A 25941-nucleotide genomic window follows, 5' to 3' on the forward strand; every position below is an offset into this window, starting at 1 on the left:
ACGTCTTCCATGATTTTGCATTGGTATTTTGTTAACTCCTTACAGAGGTCTCCGTCGGGGAGCAAGCCTCTCTTGAAGGCAGAGATAGCAGTGGGGATGCTGCATTAGGGAATAGCCACCTTCTCTTGATTGAAGTGGGCTATGTAGCCTCGTAGGGGTTCCGCATGGTGCTGGAGGATTTCGTAGAGGCTGTCAGAGGTTTTCTCCAGGTCCTTGCTGCTGGCGAATTGTTCCACAAATTTATCGCTGAGAACCGCAAAGGAGGCTATGGACCTGGAGGGTAGGTTGATATACCATTGCAGAGCGGGTCCGATCAGGGTGGAGCCGAACCCTTTGCACATGGTAGCTTCGTGCGACCCCTTTGGGAGTGCTACGACAAGCATCCTTTGTCTGTAATGGGCGACGTGGTCGTCCAGATCAGTGGTGCCGTCATACGCCTTTATGCTGGGGAAGGAGAACTTCTTGGGCATCTCGATCAAGGTGATCTCATCCGTGAAAGGAGTATCGGCATAAGAGTCGGGTTTGCTCTTCCGGATGGGGGGGAACTACCTCTGGGAGCCTCTCTACCATGGACTGCGTGGCATCGAGCCTCTTGGTGAATATATGTTCCAGGTAAGCGACCATGGGAGACTCCGCTTTTGTTGCTCCATCAGGTGATTCCTTATCGGGTTCCGGCTCAGATTCGCTATCATCCACGTCATAGGTCTGGGCGTCCTTAGCCTTCTCACATGTTGATGCGTCTCCTCCCGATGCCGTAGGTGGGAGATTCACATCCGTTCAAGAGTTGGATGTCTCCAGAGTCGGCATAGGGTGGACCTGAGCCCGGAATCGACGCTTCTTGTTACTCGCCGTGTTGAGGGCTTGGTTCTCGTCATAGAGGTTAAGATTCTCCGATTCGCGCTGGCTGAGCATCTCGGCGCTCTGCTCCAGTTGCTTGGAGTGTTCGTTGAGCTTCTCCTTCAAGCTCTGGAACTCCGAGGAGAGCTCGGGATTGGTCTCCTTTCGAGTTTTATGCAACTTGGTTACATGACTCTGCAGACCATCGATTTTCCTCTGGAGTTCGGCCTCTCTTTGGGTAGCTTTGGGTAGCTCATCCTGCTCGTCCACCGCCATTATCAGGTAGTTTAGATTACTCCCTCCTTCTAGCGCCAAACTGTTAGGGGATTTTTGTGTGTACCACGAAACAATGGACAAGGCTTTGATTTCGTATGAGTTTGAGAGAAATAGACTTGAAGAGATGTTTTATTAGATGAACAAGCTGGAGCTAAAACAGATTGGTGTATAAACCCTAGTTCTAGCCGCCTAGCTCTAATCTCTAAGTCTTGAAGTGTCGATCCCTTGCTTTAGGGTTTAGGTTCCCTTTATATAGTCTTCTTAAGGCGGGCATTAGTCGGTTGGAGTAGGTTAAACTCCATATTCGGAAATATGGAAGGTTCTCCTTATCGGAAGCTTTTCTTTTCCTGGGGGAAGGGGGCAGTACCGGGGACCGGACCCGGAGTACTTTATAGCGGGGAACCGGGGTACCTCCTAGCCGGGATCCAGAGGCCGGTGTGCTGCCTGGGGTCTGGAGGAATTCAATACCTGAGTATTTTTCCCCAACAATAGAGATCAAGTCCGATAGGTTCACCGAGCACCCAAGTATCTACTTTCGCTGACTAGGGATGCTCGGCTCATTCATTCAATACAAGCAATCTACTACACGGTTAGCGAGCAGATTAAACCTAAGATCTAGCAGTAAGTGATCAGGTTAGAACTAGTGTTAAGAACTGAGATAAACGAAGACACAATAAGGTCGCTTATTTATGTTTAGCCTAGCGATTAACACCCTAGAACCCTGGACAAGCTATCCGACTACTTAGCCATTAAACAAGATGAAACAGACATGATAACTGAATAATACTGCATATAAATCCAAAGATGAATAAATAGGGTTCAAGATGATCTTCTCTGTCAAGAAGAGGAGTCGTCTCCCTTACAATAGGAAATATCCAAGTATAGGTCTAGCTCTCTTGCAAAAATGGTGTAAAAAGAAAGTAAGGATAGGGATGACTTTTATATGGAGGCGCCATCGACTTCATAGGAGGGAATAAGTGATTAGGGCAAATCTTTGAAAGATATGAACTTTCCATAAATGTCGGGAACAATCGCCTGGCTGTTCCTGGTGAGATCAACCGTCAGACTGCTCCGCATGATTGTTCTGCAGGAAAAGTCTCCAATTCTTGCTCCTTTCTTCACGCTTCTCCCTTTAGCTCTTTAGTCCACTCCAGACCTGAAATGACTCTAATAGGACTGGACTAACTCGATAAAACAATGAAAAACCAGTTAGAAAGCATATGCACAATGGTGCCAAAAACACTTTATTTGTTATTTTAAATATATTTTAGTTAGATTAGATAGTTTTGATTTATTTTAAATTAGATTTATGAATAATTTAAATATTTTGAATTCTTTCCGTCAATTTTTGAGTTTAAGAAATATATTTTGGGACGATTTGAGATATATGTTACAATCTGATCTGAACCGAATCTAGAAAGAATTGAACCAAAGCCGACCTGATAATTAGTAAAACCCGAATGAGACTTATGAGCATAATATCAAAATCTGAAAATCCTAATCAGTCGAACTGATACCGACGGGCCCCCGAACACCCATGCCTATAATACATTTTAGAGACCAACATTTGTATTCGTCATAATACAATCGATAAAGATTGTAGTGTCGTAAAATGTTAAAACCATTTAATGAACAAACATTAGTATAAAAAATTTATTCCGCGCATGCGTGCGGGTTATCATCTACTACTTGTTATATATCAATCTGAGAACTTAATAAATTATTAATGTAGAATAATCTAATTGATTTCTTTAACCCAAATCAAATCATTGATATATAACAAGTGGGTTATAAGCTAAAGATACTCTTAACTTTACAAGTCATTCTTTTGATTTTTAAAACTTATATGCAAAAAGAGATGATTGTATTTAAATAAAAATAACTTGAATCATTAGTGTAAAACAAGCTAACTGGATAAATGTAAACCTAATCAAAATTACTATACATGAATGTAATACAAATAGATGATACGTGTTTGTAAATATTTGTGAATATTTTAAATTTATATAAAAATACAAATTAATGGTACATAGTAAAACAAATCTGAGACTAATGTATTTTTGATAATTATCGAAACAGATATGATAGTAGTGGTAAAATAGTGACAAATATTGCTACTACTTTATGACTAAATTAATTTTTAGAAGTTGCAAATAAGTCACAAAATAACTGTGCTATATGTAGCAGACATTACTACTAATTTTTAACTATATCTGACATGTGTGATATGTTTTCATACCAATAATTAGCCACTGAATTGTTACTCTTTTTATTTGTGAACAGCGTCACAAAACTGTTGCTACTAATTTGTCACTCCTACAACTCCGTAGTAACAAATTAGTCACCAATTGAATACACATACCACTATTTTGCAAGTACGTTAATACATATACTAATAAAAACGCTATTCTTTTAATTAAAGTCACAAACGTATAATAAAAATGTAGCTACTATTTTGCAACTACAATATTTAAATTATATAAGTAACTAATTTATAACTATTCATTTAAATAACTAATTTATAACTATTCATTTTGGTTATTAGCTCCCAATTTTAAATATATCTGTCTTTATTGTTTTTAAAATTTACTTGTGGACAAGTAAAAGATTAGTGTGGGAGAGTTGATATCTCATGATTTAATAAGTTTTAGATTCATATTTTAGCTTATTATGACCATTTTAGGTTGCATTTAGGTTTTTATGTTGCATTTGCACACTCATTTGCATATCATAGGGGTTGAAATGCTCATTTGGAGGTTTGGGGCGAAATTCAAGGGTTAAATTGTACATTTTAGAAGTTTTGGGTCAACTGTGATGTAAACAAGAATCCAGGGACCAATGCTGCAAATTCAGTATATTCGCTGGGGTCAAATTGTACGTTCAAAAGCTTTGGGGTTGATTCGCGGGGACAATTCTGCATCTGGGAAAGTCTGCGCCCGAAATGAAAATAATCAGGAGTTTAGGTACATGATTGCAAAAAGCCAAGAGTTAGCCATTGTTGCTCCTCGAGCTTTCACCTGCAAGAGACGCGACGGCGGGGCTGATTCCGTTGACGGCGGAGGCTCAGAGCACGACGGAGAGCTTACCACGGCGAGGACGAGCACGACGGCGGAGACTGGCAGTGGAGGCGCTGATGCTGACGCCGTTGGAGCTCGACGAATTGCAGAGGCGGATCGAAGAAGATGGTCGCTGTGGCTGTAGATCCCGACGACGTTGGCGAGCCACTGTTCCGTAACGGAGACCACGGCCTGGAGATCCGATCACGGCGAGGAGGAGATGACTTGTACATGGAGCTTTCCGATGAGGAGTCTCGACGGTGAGGCTCGATCCCGGCGGCGACGAAGAGCATGGCACGGCCACGCGGAGATGACTACGAGGAAGACAAAGCATGGCTGAGATCGACAGTTACGGAGGAAGAACAGAGAACCAGAGTCGGGACAAGCTTGGACACATCTTATACTTCGAGGAAGTTGATTCACGGTGAGCTTGAGAGCAAGGTATGGTTGCGGCTTCGCGAAGCCACTAGAGACAAAACACACACGTCCAAGTCTCACAAAGCTACGAAGTATTGGAGCGAGCATCATGTTTCGAGTAGATCTCATCGGTGCATCACGAGCGAACACTAGAGCGAGTGTTGGGAGCTACCTACCTAAGCGGCTCGCTTATTTCGTCTTGAGTTCAGAATTATCCAAGTATCAGAGCGAGCATGGACAGCGACCGATCTCACCCGCTGTAACACGACCATTGGAGCGACCTGGTGGAGCCACGAAACCGAGCCGCGCGCTTTGGTGATCGTTTGTGAAACCAATATGTTGACCCGTTTAGTCCGGTTTGACTTTGTTTTATTGGGTTAAACCAATTCAAGTTTTGGCTTCCTATAAATAGTTTTAGACCTAAAATTTGGGACATATCTTGTTTTCTCTAAAAATACATCGATACTTTTGAGAAAGTTTGAATTTTTAGGAATCTAATCTTTCTTTCTTGAGTAATTTGAGTCTATCTCATCTTCTTAACATGATTTCTCTTGAATCTATTATAGGTTTAAAGTTAATCATGAAGATTAGTGAGTAGACTCTTTTTGGATTCATGGGTTTGGATGATTAGGATGATTAAGTGATGATCTAAAATGTTTAGAGTAGATTAATATGTTTTCTTGCTTGATTGAGTGATCTTAATGCTAATCTAGAGTTAGCCATTCTAGATTAGAAATCTAGATATTTTATTGCCCGGAAGGTGTTCGATGAAATGTCTGAGCCAACTCAACATGCTCTTAGCTTACCCTACCAAAGGCATTTGATTTGATGTTAGGGAAGTTTAGAAAGTTGAATGATATGTTCTTAATGATTTCTTGATTGAGAGAAACCAAAGGCATTTGATGTTTGATCAATGAGAGTAAATGAGCATTTGTTTTGACAAAGAACTTGCTTAGAACTGTTATCTAGACTTAGAAAAATGTGTTGATTGAAACCTTGCCATTTTAGATTAAATCTTAGTCATCTGAAATCAAATTCTTATACCCATTATTCCTCCTTTATCTATTTGCTTGAAAGTTGCTAGTTAATTGTGTTAGAATCTTGTTAGCTTAATCAAATCACTTCATTACATTGAATGCATTTAGCTTAAGTATGAACCTGAATTCTCTTTGAATTGAAACTCTTAGAAATGGATTGACATCTAAAATGCTACTTTGATTTGAAACTTGGACCCTTGAAAAGTCCATATCAAATTTGGCGCTGTTGCCTGTTCTAAGTTGATTTTGACAATTAGATTTGGTCCTTGCCTGAGACTAAGTCTTATTTTCTTATATCTAGTTACTGATTCTCTCTCCTAGCTCTTTTGAATGTCAGGTACATGAACTTGAGGAGTTAAAGACATTAGAGCTTTTGAAAGGGACATTGCAAGGAAGAGAAGAGAAGAAGAAAGGCAAGCTCATTTGGACAGAGTTGAGCTTGAGATGGAGGGCAATCAGCGCCAAGCTAGAGCTATTGGCACCTAAGATCAGCCCAATATCCATGAGAGTTGGCTGGGTATCAGGGCACCAGCAGTGGAGAACAACAACTTTGAGATCAAATCCAGCTTGATCAACATGATAAAGAACAACAAGTATCATGGTCTTGCTGTGGAGGATCCACTTGATCACCTGGATCAATTTGACAAGTATTGTGGCTTGTCAAAAACAAATGGTGTCTCTAAAGATCCCTTAAAGCTAAGATTGTTTCCATTCTCTTTGGGAGACAAAGCTCACACATGGGAGAAGAACCTTCCAAGTGACTCTATCACCACTTGGAATGAATGCAAGAAAGCCTTCCTCAACAAGTTCATCTCTACTTCAAGGACTGCTAAATTTAGGAATGAGATCTCTGGGTTTCAACAGAAGAATGTTGAAGGTTTTAGTGAAGCATGGAAAAGGTTCAGAAGCTACTGGTCTCAATGCCCACATCATGGTTTCACCAAGGAGAGTCTGCTCAGTACCTTCCATAGAGGAGTTTTACCTAAATTTAGAAGCCTGCTAGCAATGGGTTCTTCTTGGGGAGAACTGAAGAAGATGCTGAAAAACTTGTAGAAAACATGGCTCAGAGTGATTCAGTCTATAATGATGAGCATGATAGAAGCAACAAAGGCAATGGAGGTGTTGATCAAAACACAAGGAAAGAGTTGAAGGTTCTACAAGACAAGTTGGATAAGCTTCTCTCAGATAGAGCTACACAAGAGAAGGTGAACTCTGTTGGTGAGCAGAAACAAGAGGGGATTGTTGTAGTTAGTGAAGTTAATGGTCTAGAAGGTCAAGAAAAGTTGTGCTTTGTGAATGCTAATGGGACATGGTACAAGAAGGAGCCTAACTTTCAGTACCACAACAACTACCAGCAAAAGCCCTTCTACAACAACCAACAAGGTAGTTACCAGTCTACACAAGGCCAAACCGGATCTTCTACTTCTGCTCCATAAGAAAGTAACACTGATGCAATGTTGAAACAGATCTTGGAGTCTCAAACTAGAAGTGAGAAGCACATTGGATATGAGTTGAAGAACCTTCACACCAAAGTTGATGGAAGCTACAATGATCTCAACAACAAATTCTCAAACCTTGCCTCTCATTTCAAGGCTTTGGAGAATCAGTTTGCCTCTATGCCTTCAACCTCCAAGCGCCCAATGGGATCTCTACCAGGGAAATCAGAGCATAATCCCAAAGACTATTGCAATGTTATCCTCTCTACTACTTCTTCTGAGATTGAGTTGAGTGATCATGAGAAAGAGGTGGATCAGATTGAAAGCCTCTTGTATGGAATAAAATTTGTTTCCCAGACTGCAGCACAGATTGTGGATAAGACTGAACACAAGGCTATGGAGAGGGTTAAGGCACAAGCTGAACCGAAGGTTGCAGTAGAGATTCTGAAGAGAGATGAGCACAAGGCTGAGAAACAAGTTGAAAGAGAGGCTGTGCAGAGGCTAAAGGAAGTTAAGTTGGAAGGAGCCACTGAGGTTGAGCAGTCACCTTATGATAAGCTCCCATTTCCACAAAGGGTCCTCACCAAAGCTCAAAAGAAGGTGATCTCCAAGTTCTGAAAGGACATGAGTGTTGTAGGTGTCAAGCTTCCAGAGATCTCACATATGTGTGATGCTCATGTCCAAATGATGCTCATCAAGGACATTTTAGCTCACAAAGAAGAAGTAGCAAAGCTTCTTGACATCTCTACTTTGCAGCTTGATCCACCATTCACACCAAAGTCTATTCCAAAACTAGAAACCCAAAGGAAATTCACCTTGTCACGCTCCCTTGGTAAGTTCACACTTGATGATGCTCTTGTTGATTCTGGTGCAAGTGTGAATGTGATCTCAATAGAGATGGTGAAGAGTCTTGGGATTGAGAACATAGAGCCAAACACATCTTCACTCATGTTTGGAGACTCTTCTTCAACAACTCCACTAGGCTTAATCAAGGACTACCCTATGAAGATTGGAAACTGCACCATCCCTATTGATCTCACTGTTTTGAAGATGGCAATTGAGAAGAGAATCCTATTGATCCTTGGCACACCATTTCTCACAACAGTAGGAGCTTGCATTGATTTTGCCAACAAGAAGGTCACACTCCTCAATGTGAACAAAGCTGTCTCCCGCCCAATCAAATCTCCAATGATGAATGTTGAGTATTGTGGAACCATCACTTGTGGAGAACCTTCCATTGAAAAGATCAAGGATGAAATGGTTGAAGTGGAAAAGAAGGTCTTGATGGAGAGTCCTCTAAAGAGATGTGTGATGAGCACTTGGAAAGTGCTACAATGGAGGAGGTGAGTAGAGCCACAAAGGCTACTCATGACAAGAAGAAGATGATCAAAGAACCTCATCCCATTCCCATTGAGAAACCTTCACAGATTCTCACTCTTTATCCAATGAATATCAAAGATGAAGTGATTGAGTACAAGATCAAGTGCAAGGGAGAGTCTAAACCATTCTCAAGTGCAAGGGCCGTCATAACTCCTCAGCTCAAAGATGATCCAATCAAGCGCCAAGAGCTCCTCTCTCAAGTCCTCACCATCACCCTTGAAGGTGGGAAAGATCCTCCTCTTCACTAGCCAATTGGAAGGAAAGTCAAGCTAAAGACTTAAAACAAGCTCACTTGGGAGGAAGTCCCATGGTATCCTTTGTATATATTTCTATATATTTTGTTTTTTTTTGTTTTAGTGTGTTTGAATAAGCTTAGGGACAAGTTTGGGGGAATTCTCAAAAATTCTCAAAGGTCATGTCGAAAATTCCAAGGTGACAACAAGCCCTCCCTCCTCATTTCCCTTCTCTCATCAAAGCCAACTTCAAGTAAGTGCATTCTACCTTTGTAACATGTTTATGTCTTTCCCTTAGATCTCTTCTTTGAGCTTATTCTCACACAAGGGACTGTGTGAAGTAAGTTCGGGGGAGAGTCTACTATCTCATATTGTGTTTTGTTTTGTCTACTTGTCATTGAGTCCCATGCATTCCATTATGCATATTTATTTGCATAGAAAACCCACAAAAATTAAAAAAAATTCAAAAAACACAAAAAAGCATTTAGTTGCATCATTTGCATCTTTAGGATTGAGTCTAGAAGCATTTAGATTGCATTCATGCATAGGGAGAAACCTTGTAAAGAACACATGTCTAGAACTCAATTTGACATCCTAGCTAAGCATATCAAGTAGCTTAAGCATCTCTTGAAAAAGCTTGTAAGCTTCGAGCCTTGAAAACTCTTCATGAAACTTGTTGTTTGCTTGATGATTGACATTGTTCTTGAAACCAACTCCAAATGAACTAAGGCTTAATGAACTTAATCTCTCTTGTATATGAGCATTTGCATACTTGATCATGGATATTATACACATTTGGGTTATCTTTTTCTCTTTGTACCAATCTTTGTTAACCCAAATGGCACTCTCATACCCATTAACCCTAACCATTCTTTGAAGCCAACATTAATTTGCTTGAGTGAGGCATTTTATTTATAGCATGTCATGTGCAAAATCTTGAGAGTATTAGGAGCGACAATGGGTTGTTCTCATCTTTGGCTAGCATTAGGACCTCATTTAGGCTAGCCTCTAGGATGGTTGTTGGGTTTCTGAGTTTAATTTCTTTTGATTTTGGGAATGAGAGAGATTGAGTGAAAGAAATGAACCAAAATGAGTGCTTAAAGTAAAGAAACCCTTAGAGACAAAGAAAGTTAGAAAAGAGAAGCTCTAGAGTATAAATAGACTCCTTCCAAAAAAAAAAAAAAAAGAGAATCAAAGAAACAATAAGGGAGTGGGGAAAAGAAAAGAAAAGAGCTGAGTCAAAAAGATCTAAAGTCTAAATAAATAAATAAAAAAAAAGTCTCTAGTTGGTTAAAATCAAAGGAGAGAAAAGAGTGTTCATTGGGTGAGAGATGAAAGTGAGTGTACTTTGGGTTTTGGAATGATGAAAAAGAAGGGTAGAACTTAAAATCATTTAGGAAAAGGGTAGAATGATGAGAAAAAAAACATTATATGCATGAATTGCTCATTTTCTTAGATAAATTTTGCATAATGATCTTGCTCATATTCTTGTGTGTGAGTCACTATAAAAAATGCATTTGAAACCCATTTTTCTTCACATTAGACCATCTTCTCCCACCAAGCCAAATGATTGAGATCAAATATCCATTTGCAAGAATTCACTTGTGTGTGTGTGTGTGTTTGAATAAATGTGAGGGTTGGCTAAGGAACTTGTTGGTTGAATGACATTACAACTTGTGTAAAGATAAAAGAGTCTTGATAGGCCTTGAGAAGCTAGAGTGCATTAAGAGAGTTGCTCATGCTATTTGCTATGTTTTCTTTAGGATGTTAAGTTGAAAGTTAGAAAGTGTGTCTTTTGGTTATTAGCTCCCAATTTTAAATATTTCTCTCTTGATTGTTTTTAAAGTTTAGTTGTGGACAAGTAAAGGATTAGTGTGGGGGAGTTGATATCTCATGATTTAATAAGTTTTAGATTCATATTTTAGCTTATTATGATCATTTTAGGTTGCATTTAGGTTTTTATGTAGCATTTGCACACTCATTTGCATATCATAGGGGTTGGAATGCTCATTTGGAGGTTTGGGGCGAAATTCAAGGGTTAAATTGTACATTTTGGAAGTTTTGGATCCACTGTGATGTTAACAAGAGTCCAGGGACCATTGCTGCAAATTCAGTATATTCGCTAGGGTCAAATTGTACGTTCAAAAGCTTTGGGGTTGATTCGCGGGACAGTTCTGCATCTGGGAAAGTCTGCGCCCGAAATGAAAACAATCAGAAGTTTAGGGACTTGATTGCAAAAAGCCAAGAGTTAGCCATTGTTGCTCCTCGAGCTTTCACCTGCAAGAGAAGCGACGGCGGGGCTGATTCCGTTGACGGCGGAGGCTGAGAGCACGACGGAGAGCTTACCACGGCGAGGACGAATACGACGGCGGAGACTGGCAGCGGAGGCGCTGATGCTGACGCCGTTGGAGCTTGACGAATTGCAGAGGCGGATCAAAGAAGATGGTCGCGATGGCTGTAGATCCCGACGACGTTGGCGAGCCACTGTTCCGTAGCGGAGACCACGGCCTGGAGATCCGATCACGGCGAGGAGGAGATGACTTGTACACGGAGCTTTCCGATGAGGAGTCTCGACGGTGAGGCTCGATCCCGACGGCGACGAAGAGCATGGCACGGCCACGTAGAGATGACTACGAGGAAGACGAAGCATGGCTGAGATCGACAGTTACGGAGGAAGAACAGAGAACCAGAGTCGGGACAAGCTTGGACACATCTTATACTTCGAGGAAGTTGATTCACGGTGAGCTTGAGAGCGAGGTATGGTTGCGGCTTCACGAAGCCACTGGAGACAGAACACACACGTCCAAGCCTCACAAAGCTACGAAGTGTTGGAGCGAGCATGATGTTGCGATTGGAGCTCATCGGTGCATCACGAGCGAACACTAGAGCGAGTGTTGGGAGCTACCTACCTAAGCCGCTCGCTTATTTCGTCTTGAGTTCAGAATTATCTAAGTATCAGAGCGACCATGGACAGCGACCGATCTCACCCGCTGTAGACCACACGACCATTGGAGCGACCTGTTGGAGCGACGACACCGAGCCGCGGGCTTTGAAGATCGTTTGTGAAACCAAAATGTTGACCCGGTTTAGTCTGGTTTGACTTTGGTTTATTGGGTTATACCAATTCGAGTTTTGGCTTTCTATAAATAGTTTTAGACCTAAAATATGGGACATATCTTGTTTCTCTAAAAATACATTGATACTTTGGAGAAAGTTTGAAACTTTAGGAATCTAATCTTTTTTGCTTGAGTAATTTGAGTTTATCTCATCTTCTTAACATGATTTCTCTTGAATCTATTATAGGTTTAAGGTTAATCATGAAGATTAGTGAGTAGACTCTTTTTGGATTCATGGGTTAGGATGATTAGGATGATTAAGTGATGATCTAGAATGTTTATAGTAGATTAATATGTTTCCTTGCTTGATTGAGTGATCTTAATGCTAATCTAGAGTTGGCCATTTTAGATTAGAAATCTAGACATTTCATTGCCCGGAAGGTGTTCGATGAAATGTCTGAGCCAACTCAACATGCTCTTAGCTTACCCTACCAAAGGCATTTGATGTTAGGGGAGTTTAGAAAGTTGAATGATCTTTTCTTAATGATTGCTTGATTGATACAAACCAAAGGCATTTGATGTTTGATCAAGGAGAGTAAATGTGCATTTGTCTTGACAAAGAACTCGCTTAGAATTATTATCTAGACTTAGGAAAGTGTGTTTATTGAAACCTTGCCATTTTAGATTAAATTTTAGTCATCTGAAATCAAATTCCAATACCCATGATTCCTCCTTTATCCATTTGCTTGAAAGTTGCTAGTTAATTGTGTTAGAATCTTGTTAGCTTAATCAAATCACTTCATTACATTGAATGCATTTAGCTTAAGTATGAACCTGAATTCTCTTTGAATTGAAACTCTTAGAAATGGATTAACATCTAAAATACTACTTTGATTTGAATCTTGGACCCTTGAAAAGTCCATATCAGTTGCGATCAGTCAATTAGAGAGAGGCTCATGATGCTCTAATGGTCACTGGAGATGAAGCAAATGACAACTGGGTGATTAACTTAGGGTGTACCCATCATATGACATGCTGTCTTGATTGGTTCACCGAATTCAGTGAGATACAATCAACCAAGATCCTGCTAGGAGGTTTTCATACGGTGGAAACTCTTGGAATTGGTACTGTGATGGTAAACGCTCATGGTGGCTCCGTGAAGATGATGCAGAACGTCATATATGTTCCATCACTCTGGAGGAATCTTATCTCTACAAGAACACTTGATAAGTTGACGTTCAAGCACAGTGGAGGTGGAGGCAAGATCATGTTCACGAAGAACTCTAAGCTGGTATTGCAGGGAACTCTAAAGAATGGTATGTACATCCTTGATGGGGAACTGTTTATCCAGAACCCTGCAACTCCGAAGTTCTCAAGTTGAAGGCACCGTTATGCCGTAGCCAGCTTGGGCATATGAGCTACAAGAATATACAGGTTCTTGTGAGGAATGGGACATTGGAAAAGAAAGACATTGGAACAGAGTTCTTCTGTGAGCATTGCGTAATGGGAAAGTCAAAAAGGGTTTCGGTCAGCGTAAGCATAATACTACTAACTTGTTAGAGTATATTCATTCAGATCTTTGTGGTTCTCAAAACGTACATTCATAATTGTCAGGTAACATGTATTTTCTGTCTATAATAGATGATCACTGTAGGAAAGTTTGGATTTGGTTTCTCAAGATGAAGGATGAAACTTTTGCTAGATTTAGTGAATGGAAATTACTTGTTGAGAACCAGGTTGATAAGAAAGTTAAGTTCCTTAGGACCGATAACGGTCTAGAATTTTGGAACCATGTCTTTGATGAATTTTGCAGGAAAAATGGCATAGCTAGACACATGACTCGTGACTACATGCCACAGCAGAACGGCGTGGCAGAAAGAATGAATCGCACCATAATGGAGAAGGTTCGATGTCTTCTAAATGAATTTGGCCTCAGTGAAGATTTCTGGTCAGAGGCTGCTGCATTCTCAGTGTACACGATCAACCGTTCTCCTTCATCAACAGTAGGCTTCAAAGTTCCAGAGGAGATATGGCTTGGAAAGAAACCGGGATACAAGCATATGAGGAAGTTTGGTTCTGTGGCGTATGTTCCCATTGATCAAGGGAAGCTGAAGCCTAAAGCAGTCAAAGGTGGCCTTATTAATTATCCTCCATGCACAAAAGGTTACAATATTTGGCTGTTAGATGGCGAGACGTGTGTAGTCAGTAGGAACGTGAAGTTCTGTAAAGATGTTATGTTCAAGGATATACCAAAGAACAATGAAGAAGGAGCTACAGAGCAAACATCTTAGTCTGAATCAGACAAACCGTCTGTGGAGATACCTATAAAGGAAGACGGAGTTAACTCAGGTCTAAGAGGAGATATTCCAAGATTAGTTGATGAAAGTGGGTCAGAGGACTCAGATCAAGATGATGTGGAGCAGGCAAGGTAAGGTCTCACCAACTATCAATTGGCCAGAGATAGACCTCAAAGAACAATAGTCCCACCAGTAAAGTTTAATGACTACGGCTGCTCTGAGGTTTCCTTTGCCTTGTCTATGTTTGAAGTCATGAACGTAGAAGAGCCGAAGGATTAATCTGAAGCTAAAGCAAGCAAGGAGTGGTATAAATGGAGTGTAGCATCAGATGATGAGATAGATTCTCTAATCAAGATAGGGACTTGGGTTCTGATGAAAAGACCCAAAGATAGAAAAAGGAAAGTCATAAGCTGTAAATGGCTTTACAATCAAGTCAAGGATGACTGAAGAAGAACCTATGAGACACAAGGCGCATTTAGTAGCTCGTGGTTTCTCACAAAAGGGAGGAATTGACTATCACGACGTGTTTGCTCTGGTTGTTAAGCATGTATTGACTCATACGTTGATGTCACTTGTGGTGAATTTGGACCAGGAGTTAGAAGAGATGGACGTCAAGACAGAGTTTTTGTATGGAAACTTAGAGGAGGATCTCTTCATGGAGAAACCTGAGGGTTATGAAGACAAGTCTAAGCCAGATCATGTGTGCCTCTTGAAGAAGTCTCTGTATGGGCTTAAGCAATCACCACATCAGTGGATTAAGCGTTTCAACGAGTTCATGATCCTCCATGGCTATAGGAGGAGTCACCGTGATGCTTGCATCTATACTATAGAAGGTTCGGATGGAAGCTTTAGAGTATCTTCTACTGCATGTAGACGATATGCTTTTGGCGGCTAAGGAGATGACTGATATTAAGAAGCTTAAGGAGCACTTGGAATCAGCCTTTGAGATGAAATATTTAGGTCCATCTCGAAGGATTTTGGGAATGGATATCTACAGAGACAGAAAGAAGGGTACGTTGAGATTGTCTCAGTCAGAGTACATCAAGAAGGTGGTTTCAAACTTCAGAATGGAAGTTTCTAAGAGGTCGTTAACGCCCATGGGAGCACATTTTAAGTTGTCTGCGGTAAAAGAGCATGAGGAGAGCATCGATAGAGATGTTGTTCAATACTTGTCATCAGTTGGAAGCATCATGTAAGCAATGATAGGTTCAAGACCTGATCTTTCTTATGCAGTAGGACTTGTTATTCGGTTTATGAGCAGGCCAGGAGAGATTCATTGGGAGTCTATGAAGTGGCTTCTCCGGTATATGAAGGGGTCTGCGCAGAAGTTCAATTGGTCTACACGCAAGAGAAGGACTTCAAGATTCAAGGGTATTGCGACTCAGATTTTGCAGGAGACAGAGATGGTAGTAGGTCATTGTCGGGTTACGTGTTTATAATAGGAGGGAGTGTGGTGAGTTGGAGTTCTAGCCTAAAACCAGTGGTGGCCTTGTCAACACCTGAAGCTGAATACAATTCATTAACGAAAGCAGTGAAGGAGCCAATATGGCTTAAGGGTTTGCTTGAAGATTTTGGGATCACACATGGACCAGTTCAAGTCTGGTGTGTTTCTCAAAGCGCCATCTGCTTATCGAGGAATGCTGTGTTTCATGATCGTACGAAGAACATGATAGTTATATACAATTTCATACGACACATCATCGATGAAGGGGAGATTGAAGTGTTGAAGATTCATACAAGCAGGAACCCAACTGTATACTGACGAAGGTGGTTCCACTGAGTAAGTTTAACACAGTGTTAAGCTTGCTCAAGGTTACTCAAGCCTAATAAGCTTGGACCGTGCCAATGGTGTAAGCCTAGACGGTAAATCCACGGATAAAAGAACAAGGGATACTAGAAGAGTTAAATCATGTTGAAGTTCAAGTACAAGCTTAGCTCAAGGAAGAGTATGTTGGTTAGTGATCTAATCTTGACTCCTAAGGGTTAGTTGTTTAGTTTTGTTACTCGGGTAGTTAGGTTAGTTAAGAGTTGGTTAGACCGGTTAAGTGTTTTAATCGGTTTAGCATTATTTGATTCTGGTTAGCCTTGTACATCCTTGATTCATATAAAACGATATGAGAGAGGGAGAGTAATAAGCTATGTGAGCTAATAGATAAGAGAGAGAGATCAGAGATGGCGACGAGTTCTGGTTGTTTTTCACTATCTCCGATTGCGAGCGGTGCCTTGTTCTAGTGAATTTGCTAGGCTGAGTCTGGTTCCAGGGATTAGTTCTCCACATCGGAGAGATATCTTGGATAAACAAGTCTCTGTATCATTCATTTGTTTTCTTTCTTGATTCTAAGCATGCAAGTTCTCGTGAGTGAAAGAGAGGATCACACGAGTGTTAGTATCGAGTGATACTGCTTCAATTCATCTCAAATTGGAGGTTTCCGCACAACATTCACATATATTATTCTTATTTACTTCACTTGATTTGATATTTATCTATATTTTGATGGATTTGGATGTTAGTAGTTAAAGCAATTTATTGCCTTTTCAATAAATATATAGTTCATTTCGTATTAACATTAGGTGTCAAATCAGTTTAAAAAAAACATTAGGTGTAACCGTGTAAATTTTACTTATTTGTTCAGCGTGAATCTTAACTCACTATTTTAACTTTATTATTTCTATTAAATATTTATTAAAATAATTCTTTTAATTATTTGTTAACACTCACCTCTTAAACAATTTGATATATACATTATTAAATAATCAAAGTTAAATTAAATTCAAAAATGAAAATTATAATTATTTAAAATACATGATATATTTTCATCAAAATCACATAACAAATTAGTTTTAAATTTTAACTCAGAATTTTTTATTAATATTTTTGGGTAAAATTGTATTGTGTAATTTGTTCCACATGAATCTTCTTTCACTATTTAACTTTGGTTTTCCTAATAAATAAAATAAGGAAAATTGTCTAAATTACCACATTCCTAATATTACTTTTCATGTTTATCTTAATCATTTTTACCTTTACTTTTAAAGAAGTAAATAGACAATTATAACCATAGAGTTAAATAATCCAAATTTAGGATTTAGAATTGAGAGGTGGTGTTGGGTTTGGAAAGTGGGGTTTAGGATTCCAATAAAAAAATGGGTTTTTTGCAGAATTGACCTACAACTTAAAGTCAACCACAAAACTAACCTCCGTTTTTTTTGGAAATTGGTTTTGCCCTATTCACCCCACAAGTTCATATAATTCACGAAAATGCCATCATTTTTTTTTTCCTTTCGAAAATGACATTTTTACTCTCTCACCCTCATCATCTTCAAGTAATTACAAGATTGTCATTGTCATCAATACCCCCAACCACCATGAACAACCAATTTGAAGCTCTTAATGCTCCCAAAATCGAGTTACCCTTCTTCTTTTTCCATTCTTGTGAACTAAACACAACATATCTCTCACTTTCTCTCCACAATGAGCTAAAAAAACCAAAGATTTTGATTCTACATTTTTTATGGTTCATAGAGTCATAGAAGCTAACGATTCTGGGTGGGTCACTTTCGTTTGAGATTCTGTGTGCTTGGAGAAGCCTTATGTGTGCTAAGGAAGTTATCTCACCAATTTAAGGTACGGCATCGAGTTTTTTTCCAGATCTGTTCGTCAGACGACTTACATGGGAAGTCGTCTGGCTGTAGACGACTTACCTGGAAGTCGTCTGGTCAACGCAGAGGTTATTTTTGCAATTGACTTTGAAATCTGTTTTCTGAGACGACTGAAAGCTAAGTCGTCTGATTTTGTTTGGTTACAAAAAAATCTCCAACGAACCTAGACGACTTAAATTTTAGTCGTCACAGGTTAGTTTTGCATTTGACTGGATTATTTCAAAAGTATGACTTTCCCGGACGACTTACATTTCAGTCGTCTGGTGAAAATTGAAATATCAATATTTTATTAACACTAGACGACTTACAATTAAGTAGTCATAGGTTAGTTTTGCAATTGAAAAAAAAAACTTCAATATTTAATTATACCCAGACGACTTACAATTCAGTCATCTGCCCTACGACTTACATGTAAGTCGTCCAGAATTTTATTCTGAGATTCTGGTCAAACCTTGTAAATCCTGGACGACTTACATGTAAGTCGTCTGACGGACGCCTGAATTGTAAGTCGTCTGACGGACGACTGAATTGTAAGTCGTCTATATATAATTAAATATTGAAGTTTTTTTTCAATTGCAAAACTAACCTATGACGACTTAATTGTAAGTCGTCTAGTTTTAAAAAAAATATTATTATTTTAATTTTCACGAGACGACTGAAATGTAAGTCGTCTAGGAAAGTCAAACTTCTGAAATAATCCAGTCAAATGCAAAACTAACCTATGACAACTGAAATGTAAGTCGTCTAGCTTTTTTTGAGTTTTTTTTAACCAAACAAAAGTAGACGACTTATTTTTCAGTCGTCTGAAATAACAGATTTCAAAGTCAATTGCAAAAATAACCTCTGCGTTGACCAGGCGACGTATATTTTATTCGTCAGGAGGACTTAGATTAAAGTCGTCCGCTTCGATCTTTAATAAACTTTCATTTTCTTTGTTCTAAGTTTGCTAATGTGTTTTATTTTGACTTTTTCAAATGATGCGTCAGTTACATGCATTGTATGGAGAATGGTTGTTGAAAGATGGATGTTGGAATTTTGTGGTTGATCATTTCAAAGGAGCGAGAATGTTATTTTTGAGTGAAGGTTCGACACATGCTGATCTTGTTGCAATGGCTCAAGAAAATTATAACCCGGACATGAACACAGAGTCTGTGGAGTTAACCTACTCATTACAACAGATGGCTCCCGACCCTAAGGTGCTGCTTATGCTCATACACTTTACGATTTTGATCGGTACATGGATGAGATACGGAGTGCAAATCCGGATCTTGTTGAGTATCTGGAGGAAGTCGATGTGAGCCTATGGTCAAGGGTTCATTGTCAGGGAGACATGTACAACTTAAAAACAAGCAATATCGCTGAATCAATTAACTCCGGACTGAAGCGAGCAAGAGGATTTCCTATTCAGTTCCTGCTAGAGTTCATAAGGGAGAAGCTAGGAAGGTGGTACTGGAAAAGGAGAGGAGATGCTTTGAGTCTTACAACTCAACATAGTCGGGGTGTTGAACACTTGCTTGCTGTTCGAGAGGAGAACGCGTATACTCTGAGAGTCCAACAAATTGATGGATGGAAGTTCTTTGTGAAAGGTGGCAATAGGGACTGTAATGTTGATCTGGAACTTCAAAAGTGTGATTGTGGTGTCTATCAAGTCGAGAAAATACCTTGCTCCCATGCTATAGCAGTTGGAACAGCAGCTGGTGTGCATATCTCCACACTTGTATGGCCGGTCTACTCAAAGGATACTTTGTTTGCAGGATACTCAGAGAATATATATCCTTGTGTTGGACAACTTGTTGAGGCACGTACATGCTTTCCTCCGGAAGTAAAGCGTGGTCCGGGGAGACGGAAGAAATCAAGATGGCAATCTTGGTTGGAGCTATCCAGGATGAGAGGACGCAAACCCCGGAAGCAACATAGGGTTTATAGGTGCTCAGTCTGCAAAGAAACTGGCCATAAGCGTCCACAATGTAAGAACTGACGTGGAAGTCCTTCAAGTAAGTCGTCCAGAAGACCTTCTGGTTAGTCGTCCAACGACTTAACTAGACTCTATGTTTTATGAACTTCTCTGTAGACTCTATGTTTTATGATTTTCTCCGTAGACTTTATGTTTTATGAACTTATCTGTAGACTCTATTTTTTATGAACTTCTCTGTAGACTCTATGTTTTATGAACTTCTCTGTAGACTCTATGTTTTATGATTTTCTCTGTAGACTTTATGTTTTATGAACTTATCTGAGAAGTCTTTTTTTTTTTAAGACTTTTCAGATGACTTAACGTTAAGTCGTCTGAGAAGTCTTTTTGTTGGAAGACTTCTCAGACGACTTAAAGTTAAGTCGTCTGATATGTCTTTTTGTTGGAAGTGGTGGTAAATCGTCCAGAAGACCTTCTGGTCAAACATTACATATTCCGAAAGGTTACTGCACTACCAAACTAATTTCCTACGGAATTCTAGTTTGGTATGAGGATAGGTTACAAAAAATATCATCCTATCCTGATCCTGTTAACGTCCCCTAATCTACCATACAACAGTACACAAAAGCATACAGCAGTACACAAAAGCATCAAGTTCAAATACAAATAACACATCCAATACCTACTCATACGTTCCCAGGTTCTCATCATTGTCTTGGTTTTCTCATTCATGGCACATAGGAAGCTCTTGAAATATATCCACCGCCATCTTCTCCCTGATGCTCTTCCCGTTTCTTTTGTTAAATGCTTTGGGAAATTCCATCCCAAGAGCATGACATTCAATGTACTTCAGAGCGAAGGGGCCACAATCACCAGCTCGGCACTGAGGTACTCCATCGGTTTGTCTCGCATATGTGTATGGCTCCAATGTGTATTGAACCTTTTGATCGTCAGAGAGCGTGCACTCAACAAGCAGATAAGGGACCATTGTGACAAAAGGCTCCATTACCTCATCGAGTTCTTCAGGGCTAATATGACCGATAATGCTGTCCCAGACGACTATGTGCCTCTTAGGGATCGATATCCATATAGCAATCCAATGCTGGTTCTTGAAGCTCACAGGTGCATAGATATCATCCACATCCACCCCCCAAACCTTCTTAGATTTGCAAAAAGAAGGTATCTCGCCTGCATGATAATTCCACGCCCCACCAGGGAGTCTTCTTCCTAAACCGTTGGCATCTCCATTGTCGCTCTTTTAGGAGGCCCTCCACTGCCGAGAAAATATATGATCAAGAAAGCACATTCTGTCGCTCCTGAAATGTTGTGGATGGTCTTGGTACCGTTGCCTCAGTAAATTAATAAAAGCATCCATTTGCTGCATATAAAACAATACAAGTCAGAAAAGTACCAGACGACTTACAGACGACTTATACAAGTCAGATAACTACCAGACGACTCACAGACGACTTATCAAGTCAGAAAAGTACCAGACGACTTATACAAGTCAGATAACTACCAGACGACTTGCAGACGACTTATGCAAATTAGAAAACTAGCAGACGACTACCAGACGACTTATGCAAGTCAGAAAACTACCAGACGACTTATGCAAGTCAGAAAACTACCAGATGACTTACAGACGACTTATGCAAATCAGAAAACTACCAGATGACTTACGTATAAGAGTAAGAAAATAGTAGAAGACTTACATGGTCGGTCAGCCATTCTAAGGGGGTTCGGAGGACCTGATAAAATCGACTTGGACATCTACGTGGTTTTTTTTTCAAAGGTAGTTTATAAGAACTGCAAACACAAAAGGTAAATAATCAAATGGATGCTTTTTTTTATCAAATGTAAATAATCATTTTTTTTATCAAATGTAAATAATCAAACTTACGGATCTTGTTGCACCCATTCAGTGAGCTCCTTCGACTTCTTCTTGTCATAGGGTGCAAAAGGATCATAGCCTCGGCCAACCTTTTTGTTTGGAATGATCTGTTTGGCAGTGTTGTTTCCCTTAAAAGGAGTTTGCTGTGTGGGAGCAAGTTTCCTTTCTCGCTCACTTTTTTCACGGAGATTCACCATAGCAGTCTCCTTCTTTGTCTGCCTTCTAGCTTCTTCCAAGAGTAAATCTGAAGCAGTGGAAACTTGTTTGTCCAATAGAAGAACGCTAGGATCATCACTCGGTAAGTCGTCTGCAGGTCTCACAAGACAGAGCTCTCTCGAGGAACTCGGTTCTGTAGTAAGACTCGGTTCTTTGGCTTGCTTCTGTCCTGCTTTCGTCTCATTCACACTTTCACTCTGCAATTTGTAGTTCACAATGTGTTTAAAAACTATTAACCAAAGATCAAATTCGCACATGAAACAAAGCCCTTACAGCAAAGATCAAATTCACACTAGAAACAAAGCACACATGTTCAGAATCAAGGCATACAATGGTTCATCAAAGCACACTAGAAACAAAGCACACAAGTTCAGAATCAAGGCATACAATGGTTCATCAAAGCATACTAGAAACAAAGCACACAAGTTCAGAATCAAGGCATACAATGGTTCATCAAAGCACACAAGAAACAAAGCACATCAGTTCTGACTCTTCCTAACACTTTGCCTAGTGACTCTCTTCTCTGCAATTTTGGGAGAGGTTTTGGTACTAACCTCGGGTTCGTGCACATGTTTTGCTGGATTTGAAGTGGTTGTAAGTTGACGATCATCAGATGAACCCCCTTTTTTGGTGATTCCCACCTTCTTCTCCACAGCTACCATCCTATCCCCCAGTAACTTGATCTCCCTAAGGCACGTCCCAAAGCCATCACTAATGGCATCAGATATGTCCTTGAAGGCCCTTTCAATCTGTTGTTTCGTCATCCCAAAGCAATCACTAGCCGCCGCAAGTGTCTCACCAGAAACAGAAGACCCTTTACGAGCTTTCTTCCTAGGTCTGCTACTTTCTTCCTTCACAACACTCTCTGACTTCATTGTAGTTTTTTCCGTCTTAACTGGACTCACTTCATTCTTCCCTGGACTCACTTCCATCTTCACAACCTTGTGAGTACCGCTGACTTGCCAGCAGTCCATGGTCCACTTCCATCCAGGATCATTAAACATGGCTTTAATTATGTTATCCGCGGCAGGGTCATCTACGTCTCTGTCCCATTTTGGAAACATTTCATCAAGGTCCTTCCGAACGAAGTTGTTCACATTATTCTGCAGTAAATAAAAGATATAAACTTAGTTAAGTCGTCTGAGAAGTATTTTTGTTGGAAGACTTCTCAGACGACGTAAAGTTAAATCGTCTGGAAAGTCTCCATCAAAAAGACCACTCAGACAACTTAAAAGTCTTAGGGAGTGAAGTTAAGTACCTGCATTTTGATAGCAGCCTTAAAACATTTGCGTTGTCCTTTGCCACCCTTGTAAGCCAGCAACAGTGGAGACGGTCTGTTTGGTACGGGAGACCCATAATTAGCACCCAATTCTGGCATATCATAGTACGCCCACACTTGGACGACTTGTATGAACCCATCAACAGTGTAACCTGTTTGCGTCAAGTCTTTCGCCTTCAGAGAATCCATCAGCACCTTAAACGCCACTCTCCCTAAGGATAATTCTCAAATTTTTCTAAATCCATCACTAGCCTTGCAAGACTAGCTGGTGTAGCGGATTAGAACTTTTTCCCTTCAATGTATCCTGCGTAGATGGCAAGGTATCCCAGCCGCATGCGATCATCCCGAGACCGCTCGTCGCAGTGGTAAAATACTTCTGTTATCTGTTCAATACTTGGCCCAGTATCGAGATCAACACGCAACTTCTCCCAGAAAGCAGCCATATCCTTCGTAACCTCACACCTTGGATTTTCCAGGTCCTTGATGTAATCGCCGTTCAGACCAGTGAGGTGTTCAAACTCTATCAGTGAAAACCTCGTAGGTTGTGAAGCGACAAGACTCCAGAGAGCTCAAACTTCTTCCTGATGTCCAGCTGGAAACAAAGCATAAAATGTACCAGCCTTGAAGTCCAACCAAACTTAAGCTCCTTGAATTTGATGAACACTCCCAACTTCGACGCCTTCAGATCCTCATATTCGTCATCTGTGAGACAATCACATAGAGCTTTAAACAACTTCGTGTCATCAGAATGATACGAAATGCTCCTGATTGCAGCGGGCTCTTCTCCTAATGTAAACATCCTCGGCGGGAGTTCTGGTAAATCCATTTTAAGGCCTGCAAACAATCACAAACAACCATCTCAAACACATAGGTAGCGCACTATTCTAAATACTATAGAAGACTTGCAGACGGCTTCCAGGAAGTGAGAAGACCACTCAACCGACTTCCAGGAAGTGAGAAGACCACTCAGACGACTTCCAGGAAGTGAGAAGACTACTTGGACGACTTCCAGGAAGTCTTCTACGATGTCTTACTCTCTGGACGACTCATGTAAGTCGTCCAGAGAGTAAGACATCGTAAACGACTTCCTGGAAGTTGTCCAAGTAGTCTTTCAGTAAAAGACTACAACAATCTCAAAATCTTGTTGAGCATGAATATCTGAATAAATAGAAAAACAATCTTTTAAACAAAAGATGAATGACTTACAGTTGGAGAAGATATTGTCGGAGAAGATATGGTCGGAGAAGATGTGGTCCCAAGCCGTTACAGATCTGCAAATCGAAGGGAAAAGAAGAATCAAGACTAAAATATTTAGGGTTTTCCAGCGGCTAAACGCCTTAATACATGAGAAATAACATACCGGCGGCGGAGTTTGGCAAACGAGATTTCAGATCTGAAAAAAAGGAAGCGGATGGTCAATTTAAACTACGAAAATACTCTACGGCATGAAGGAGAAACGAGATTCGTCGTAATCAAAGAGATTACCGGCGAAGATAGCGGCGGAACACGACCACGAGAGGGTTTTCGTCTTATCGCCTTCGAAATCGCCCTTGGAGAAAAACGACGCTAGGGTTTCGTAATGTTGTGAAATAGTGAAAAAAATAGTTCTTATATGTCCGGTAAATTGGTAAAATTAAAGGTTCGATACGATGTGGACGACTGAAATATACGTCGTCCGGGTAAATTATTCAACAGACGACTGAAATAGAAGTCGTCCACACCCTAAACATAACCCCTAAACTTAATTATCTATTTAAACACTTCGTAAAATCAAATCAAACTTGAAAAGTGTTTACTATACACAGAAATAAACACATATAGGTGAAAACTAATTTTTGAAAAAAAACATTTCAGTTTTCCAAATTCTAACCCTAAGAATACATACAATACTACAACATATGTTTGCCAAACTCCTAAACCAAAGAATATCATGATTCACTACTTCCACTCATCTATCTTGAAAACAAATCAATTTTATCATATTTTAATTTATATCACTTAAAACTGTTTATAATTACATGATTTTTATTTTTCACACATCAAAATATTTTTTACAAGATTTATAAATTATTTTTAAAACAAACTGGTATCAGACGACTTACACGTAAGTCCTCCAGACAACTTTCAACATCTCAGATGACTCAGACGACTTACTAGGGCTATATTCGTAAAAATGGCTTCTGCTTTTTTGTTTGGTCACAAGGGGCTGAGCTGTAATTTTACTAGGCTTTTAGGTTAGTTTTGCATTTGATTCAAGTTTGGGTATAGTTTTGGGGTTAAAATCAAGTTGTGGGTTAGTTTTGGCAAAAACCCCTAAAAATATACTTCAATTTAAAAAAAAAAAATTTTAATAGTTTCAAAATGAATCTTCGAATTTCAAAAAAGAAAAAAATTGTATAAAACAATTTCGAAAAAAAAGAAAAAGTTTATTATAAAGTTCAACTTTGAAAACGTATAATTCAAAAACTATAAAAAAAACAATTTTTAATTTATTTAAATATATATCTATGAAAATAATTATTTAAATAATTATATATATAAAAAGGGGTATAATATTATTTTGCATCTTCAATGAAGAAAGTATTTGTCAAAATGTCTTTTTAATGAAGATAAACGTGAGTAATCATACCAACAATGTGGTAAACTTGAAAGTCCCCCATAAAATAATTCCTTTAAATATGTGTACATGTATAATACTCACGTCTTAATCAATTTGATATATAAATAACTAATGATAAAAGCTAAATTTAATTCAAAATAGTAATGAAAATACAAATATTTAAAATATATGATAACTTTAATTGAAAATCAGATAATAAATTAGTTTTAATTCGAACTAACCGTTCATATTTATTTTTCCATTAGGTATTTTCCTGCACGATGTGCAACTACAAAATTCTAAATTAAATTATAGTTAAAAATTGTTAATAATTTAGATTTTATTATTTTCTTACTAAT

At 39.4% G+C, this 25941-nt stretch overlaps 1 protein-coding gene and 1 non-coding gene across 2 annotated transcripts; one reads left to right on the forward strand and one right to left on the reverse strand.

The window, feature by feature from the left end:
• Positions 1-6454: 6454 nt before the first annotated feature.
• On the reverse strand, positions 6455-6561 carry LOC125582581. The gene has a single exon (XR_007320038.1). It is a non-coding gene; the product is annotated as a small nucleolar RNA R71 (small nucleolar RNA).
• Positions 6562-18922: 12361 nt separating this feature from the next.
• Positions 18923-19922, forward strand: LOC125582382. Its single transcript, XM_048749058.1, has 2 exons — positions 18923-19487; positions 19897-19922. Exons 1-2 carry the CDS (start codon positions 18923-18925, stop codon positions 19920-19922), a joined length of 591 nt encoding a protein of 196 aa, XP_048605015.1.
• Positions 19923-25941: the final 6019 nt, after the last annotated feature.

Source organism: Brassica napus, chromosome C2 (assembly GCF_020379485.1).
Source record: "Brassica napus cultivar Da-Ae chromosome C2, Da-Ae, whole genome shotgun sequence".
NCBI lineage: Eukaryota > Viridiplantae > Streptophyta > Magnoliopsida > Brassicales > Brassicaceae > Brassica > Brassica napus.